The sequence below is a fragment of the Acyrthosiphon pisum genome, chromosome X (assembly GCF_005508785.2).
Source record: "Acyrthosiphon pisum isolate AL4f chromosome X, pea_aphid_22Mar2018_4r6ur, whole genome shotgun sequence".
Lineage (NCBI taxonomy): Eukaryota > Metazoa > Arthropoda > Insecta > Hemiptera > Aphididae > Acyrthosiphon > Acyrthosiphon pisum.
The window spans coordinates 17,315,864-17,322,777 of record NC_042493.1 but is presented as its reverse complement, the minus strand read 5'-3'; the positions used below and the strand labels follow the sequence as shown (position 1 = coordinate 17,322,777).

The 6,914-nt window shown below is 37.2% G+C and overlaps 1 protein-coding gene across 1 annotated transcript; it reads left to right on the top strand.

Annotated features, from left to right (window-relative positions):
* The first annotated feature begins 647 nt into the window (after positions 1 to 647).
* On the top strand, positions 648 to 1,361 carry LOC103307877. Its single transcript, XM_008180297.1, has 2 exons — positions 648 to 735; positions 889 to 1,361. The coding sequence occupies exons 1-2, from the start codon at positions 648 to 650 to the stop codon at positions 1,359 to 1,361; spliced, it is 561 nt and encodes a 186-aa protein (XP_008178519.1).
* Positions 1,362 to 6,914: the final 5,553 nt, after the last annotated feature.

Genomic DNA, 6,914 nt, shown 5'->3' with positions numbered 1-6,914 from the left:
ATATATAATATAGCTAGCTTAATAAAACCAGAAATTTATTTTATGGGTACCCTTCTTCACAATATTTGTGTTATAATTTTATCAATTATAATATTGTGGGACCATAAAATGACATCAAACATTCTTGGGAATTAAACTTGAGTGCAATAATTTTTTTTTTTTTAAATAAAAAAATATAAAATAATATATATTATAATATAAAACACTTAGGTATATCGGCACTTATATTTAAAAAAAAGTTGGTGCAAATGTACACCCTGCCACCCCCCACCCCAAATGACGCCCCTGAGTAAATATAATAAGTAATAAGAATTCTTATTTGTATGCATTTATGTAAATATTGTTATAAGAATATAAATTAATTTTAATTTTCAATTATTATTATACATTTAAATTTTTAGGTAGTGTCTTTTAAAGTTATTTGTTAAAAAAAAATGATTTTATGTATCTATATCTACATAAATTCAAATTCTGCAATATCTATCTATTACAAGTAAATTTTTTTTTAAAATTCAAAAATTCAATGATTATTCATTTTCAGTCATTGGTTTTATTCTCTAATTTAGAAACCTAAATTGCATTTATTTGTTTTTAAATAGATATTTATCCACGGGCCTTTCATTCCGAAATTTAGCTGTTACATTAGAATGGGAGCTTCAACCGTTGATAAAATTGTAGATGAAACCTGTCAAATAATTTGGGACGAACTTGTTATCGAATTCATGCCAGTCCCAAGTCAAAAACAATTGGAAAAAATTTGAGATGATTTTTATAGGCGTTGGAAATTTCCCAATTGTATAGGATGCATCGATGGCAAGCATTGTCAAATCAAATGTCCTGTAAATAGTGGCTCAAGCTACTTAAATTATTTCAAATATTTTTCATTAGTGCTTCAAGGTGTTGCAGATTCTGATAAAAAATGTATTACTATTGAGGTGGGAGCTAGAGGCAAACAAAGTGACGGAGGAATATTTGCAGCATCCACATTTTATCAACTTCTAAATACAAATACATTTAATGTGCCTCCTGATAAAGAATTACCTGGATCTACAATAAAACTACCCCATGTATTAATAGGTGATGAAGCGTATCCTTTAAAGAATTTTCTTATGAGACCTTTCCCTAGTCGAAATCTCAACTACATCAGAGAAAATTATAATAAGCGCTTATCTGCAGCCAGGAAATGCGTAGAATGTGCTTTTGGCATATTACGTGCGAAATGGCGAATTTTGGGAAAAGACATTGAAGTAAGTTCCGATAAAGCTTCACACATTATAAAATGTGTTTGTATCCTACATAATTTAATTAGTGTAAAAGATGGAGATAGTGATTTAGATTACTGTCAAGAAATGATACGTTAATCTCAAGGAAACCAATCAAATGAATTACAAGAAAGAGATAATCACGGTGGTGCTCATAGAGGATCAACTAGAGCGAAAGAAATAATAGATGAATTTGCAAATTATTTTTTAGATCATTAAATATGTTTTTCATTTTATTGTACTTATTAATTAAAATCTTAAATATTTAAAAATTGTTTTGTATTATAATATAAGAACGTAAAATGTATTGAGTATTTGCAATTGAAGTCTGATTTAAACATTAATTATTAAATCTATAAATGTTGTTTCATAAATAAATAATAATAAATTCAATAATAAATATTAATTACCCGAGTATCCAACAACAGCTCCAATTCCATCCCACAACTTATTGGTTTTTTCAGTTTTTTTATAATCGGGGTGTCTATCATTCCATAAAGATGGTCTTCCCTGCACTTCTGAAATGAGAAGTTCTCGACTTGCATTTGTAAAATGTACTTTTTGAGAGCTCATGATGTTTTATAAAATACGTTAAACCAATGCAAAATATAAATACAACGCTAAAAATTCAAGCAGTCTTGAAAAATAATCAACGCATCGCGCACAGCGCATCGCTAACGCTCAACGCCCAAGGTCAGTGTACACAGCACCGATAAAATTACCGTGTTTGATTTATTTTCGTCAACGCTCGCCGCTTATCGCCCAACGCTCTCCAATGTGCACGCGGCCGTACACACGGGTACAGACATTTGGCGACAGTTAATTATATTTCTTAATCAAACATAGAATTCTGGCGGTCGTGTTTTCGTCACTCATATATGCAGGCTCAGAATTGCATACGCTATCGCGTAGAGCCATTTGTCGTATAATTTGCCGGCTATAGGTGCGTATTATTAATCGTATATTATAAGACAGTGTGACATATCGTTTTAAATTAAATCGTTTATTATTTTTTAAAAGTGATTTATTTTTTGTTTATTAAATATAATATTGTGCTATGTACTAAGGTAATATATATTAAACATTACATAAAATGTTGTATGTTTCAAGTTATATTTTAAGATAAGTGTAGGGGGTGTGTGGGGCTATGCCCCCCACGATTTTATTAACTTACAACTTCAATGCATACACTAAGCATAAACGCATGCTACGCCACTGATACTAAACCTCTAAGTGTTTACTTACAAAAGCAAAACATTGACTTGGTTGAAGCAATTAATCACATCAACACTATTTTAAATGAACTAATGAATATTCGGGAAAATGCTAAAACAGTCTTTAATGATTTGTTAAAAAATCTTATTGAAAGATCAAATGAAATGGATATTGAAATCAAAATTCCAAGACTTGCTAAAAGACAAAAACATAGGAATAATTATTCTACAGAAAATCCAGAAGATTATTTTAGAGTATCTATTTTTATTCCATTCATTGATTCTATAATACAAATATTAAATTATCGTTTCAATAATCATAAAGAAATATTATCTGGTTTTCAAGTATTTATAAATCCATGTGCTAAAAGACGTGATCTTCATCATCTTGTAAAATATTATCAAAAAGATGTTGAAAGTTATGAAAAAGTTGTATCTGAAGTTGATTTATGGAACAGATATTTAAATACAAATAATATTTTTAAACCTCAGAATGCATTAGGTGCGTTACTAACATGTAAACAGGACTTCTATCCAAATATTTATAATTTATTGCACATCTTTACTGTACTCCCAGTTACATCCCGTGAGTCAGAAAGGTCATTTTCTTCACTGAAGCGAGTCAAAACATATTTGAGGAACTCAACTTCTGAAACCGGGTTAAATGGATTGAAGGTTCTTAACATACACCGGGAAGTTCCAGTTACAGAAGATGAAGTCATTGACGTATTAACATCAATAAAACGCCGCTTAGATTTTTCTTTATAAAAAAATGTCTTAATTAGTACTTCTTTAATATTTAAAATAATAATAATAATTAAAAACATATTGTTAATAAAAACTTTGGTATATTTTTTATAAAAATTAAGATGGTTTATTCTGTCAGACCCTCCCCCCATGAAAAATTCCTGGTTGCGCCACTGAACTAAAGGATAGACAGATAAACATATTTATAAATCAAGTGTAGAGACCTGTTTATATTAATAACTAAAATATGTAAATAGGCAATGGACAATAGATATTACACGAACATTATCCTGGAGATTTATTTTATTGGAATAAGTTAATGATTCAGAATCTTCCTCAGAACTTGTAAGGCTATAATCTGATGAGCAGGTTACAGATGTATTTTTTTCCTGTGGTTATATATATATATATATATATAATGTATGTAAATTCATTATTAATTTAAAATTGGAATATTTTACATAAGTACTACCTAAGCAAATTAATTACTCCCAATAATATTATACTTGACCTGCCAATTTATTAAATTTTTTTCAAAAATTATTCTCTGGCCGTATTTAATTTTTGGACACAATTCATCCAAATGCTTACTCTTTATGTATTATAGGCTCTCAACAGTCATGTCAAAATCTTAAAAATTATTAAGTACTGATTTAAAATTTATCCTACCAAGATTCGGGTCATGTACCGCGGGCTCACGGTGGGCTCTCACCAGCAGCAATCGCCACCAGCGCGGTGGCCGCGACCCACGAGTTTGAGGCTCGGTAGCCTACTCCCTTTTAGTCACCTTTTACGACAAGCAGGGAATACTGAATTCTGTATGGTCTCAGCCACAGGGCCGGACTCCTCGCTCCTGATCAGGACGCGCTCGAGCGTGCCCCACCGCTTGTGCCGCTTACACCGTGCGTGCTCATCTGGAGCACCCCCAGACTATGCACTACACCACCTGGTGCGGCTGCGTCCTGACCCATAGTAAGTCCTACCTATCTGTTCTGTTTTGAAGACTGCTTTTGGTGATGAAGGCTTCATACGTTTTCCTTGTATGAAGGAAGGCTCCGTTCCTCGTTGTCCACGCTTCTCCTTCTTCACGCGACGCCTCTATTAGCTTCTTCCTGTGCTCTTCGTTCCGTTTGCAGAACAGCAGTACATGCCGGACTGTTTTCGAACCGTGGCTGCACTTGCAGTTTCGGCTTGGAACCAACTTAAACTGATAGAGTTTTCCATTAAAGTCTCCATGTCCTGTCAGAAATTATGTCGTATAATGGTCTAGTACCATCGGTATCTTGTATCTCCGGCTTAGGGCCGGGATCATCATTTTGGTCCACTCTCTTTTTTCTAAGGAGTCTTATCGCACTTGTCATTCTTCGATGAGACCAGTTATTGTTGTCTGATATTCTTCCTGAGAGATTAATACTTTCCCTAGTCTCAGTTTGCTGACCTGCGCTCTGATTTCGTGGTCTAGGGGGAGTGCACCAGCAACTGCCGTTTGTTTGCAATTCGTCGAAGACTTCCTATATGCACTAGTTATGGCGATCATTGGGTCACGCTGCATACTGCCCAGTGCCTTAATCGATTTTCTCAAGAGGCATAATTCTTCCCATATTTCCGCCACGTACGTGATGTGTGGGAGGAACACCGCTTTATAGATATTCATGGCTACTAATCTGTCCATGTCCCAATTGGCCAAGGTCATTCTTCTGAGACGCTTGTAGAGGTCTCTGCTTTTTTCTTTTAGGGACGCTATGTGTTCTCAGTAGCTCTGCCTGGGATCAAGTACTTAACGTTTGGCTGGCTTTTATTTCGGGGTCATTAACTCCAGTGCCAAACTTCACCGTGTATTGGGGCTTCAAGCCTCCCTTCATTGACAACAGCTGGCTCTTTCCCGGAGAGAATTTTAACGCGTATTTAGCGGCCCAGGCTTTAAGTTCTTCAAGGTAACCCTCGACTCTTTTGAAAGCTGTTGATGGCCTGGCATCGCCAACCAACAGGTTAATATCATCGGCGTATATTACGATGATTTCCGTAGGATCCATTCTCATTCTTCCAATGCTTGTCATGCTAACTTTCCATAAGGTGGGCCCAAGCTGGGATCCCTGCGGGCAGCCGCGTTCCAGTGTTCTTTGGAAATTAATACCTTCAAGGTCAAAGTTCACCCTTCTGTTTTCTAGGTAACTCAAGATTATCTTTATTGTTCTATGGCAGACACCCATCTCCTCAAGCCTTTCAAGTATTGGAGCCCATCTTACATTGTCGAAAGCTCCCATAATGTCGAGGAAAACACCAAAGGCAAACCTACAGCTGGTGGTGTCCACCCAATCGTATACTTGCCTTATAGCGGTGATCGTGGATTTACCCGGTACGAATCCGTGCTGGTTTGCAAAGCCATTCAGGTTCGTCTCCTTTTCTAGGTCCTGTATGATCAGGGTATCCAGGCCTTTTGCTATGGTCGGCAACAGGCTAATGGGCCGGTACGTTTTGGAGTCCGACATGTCTTCCTTACTGGGCTTTGGTATGACGACAAGCTTTGCAGTGCGTCACGTGCTAATGGAAGATGGCCTCACGTATACATGTGTTAAACATGTGCGTTATATCCTCGCCTACGACGGGCCAAGCTTTCCTTAGGATGACTGCGCTAATACTATCCGAGCAAGATGCCTTCATCGGGCTCATTCTCCAAATGGCTGTCTTTACTCTTTGCAAGTCTATATCGCCTAAGTAGTTTTCTAGTGGACCCTCACGTTGGAGCTCGCAGGGCTCTACCTCCCTAGGGAAGAACGACCCGAGAAGCAAGTCGACCGTTTCACCTATTGTACTGGTGGGGGTTCCATCTTGGCGCACCATAGTTGAGGGCACTGTCCCCAATATTGATCCTCGCTTTGCCCAGCTGAAGGACTTGCCCCAGGGGTTAACATTTATCTGGTGCTACGTACGGACCCCTCTACTCCGCCCCTACACATAGTCATAATACACAGCATCGATGTCCTATGGTAACACGTAAATAGTTAGATGATGTCACCGCTGTACATAAAACCTTGGGGGAGCAATACTATAAACGTTAGCAACAGTCTCGGCGTCTGCCAACGGCCAGATGACAAACCCGAACCGGTAAGATATCTGTGAGACCTCCTCGGAGCGCAGTAGATTCTACGAATCAGATATTGGCACTATGATAAGGCGGCTGTGGGTATACTTGGTCATTTTCCGACACCCCGCACCGACCAAAGGCACATCTTGTAGAAAGCCCCCTGGACTGTGAGAACCAACGACGCAGTGGCGCCGAACCCATGTATTAGGTGTGGCAGTCGCCACACCTTTTTAAGGGGGTGGGTGGTCCGAGGACTGGGAACTTTAAAGTTGAAACTTTAGTTCTGTGATAGAAAACCAGTCTTGGTAGAGTAGAACTGTAGAAGAGTAGTAATTGTTTAGCTATCAAGATAGAGCAGAGTTTTCCTTCATGTAACACATAAACTGTTAGTATTAGCATTTAGCATATCAGCTGTCTCTAATGGTATTCCAACTATCTCAATTGCCCAAAAATGGGAAATACTAAATAGTAAATACCTAGAATAGAATATACCAATTCGCATTATCCGATAATATTATGCGATCGACCGATAATGGTCTGCTGGAAAGATAAAAATAGAAAACAGTTATTATTTTTAAACAATAAAACTGACTGCAGCGCGCGCGT

Bases quoted from the DNA above. Each gene is read 5' to 3' on its own strand.
- LOC103307877 (XM_008180297.1), top strand. From the start codon at position 648: ATGGGAGCTTCAACCGTTGATAAAATTGTAGATGAAACCTGTCAAATA. The intron at 736-888 runs GTCAAAAACAAT...ATTTTTCATTAG, and splicing joins CGAATTCATGCCAGTCCCAA to TGCTTCAAGGTGTTGCAGAT.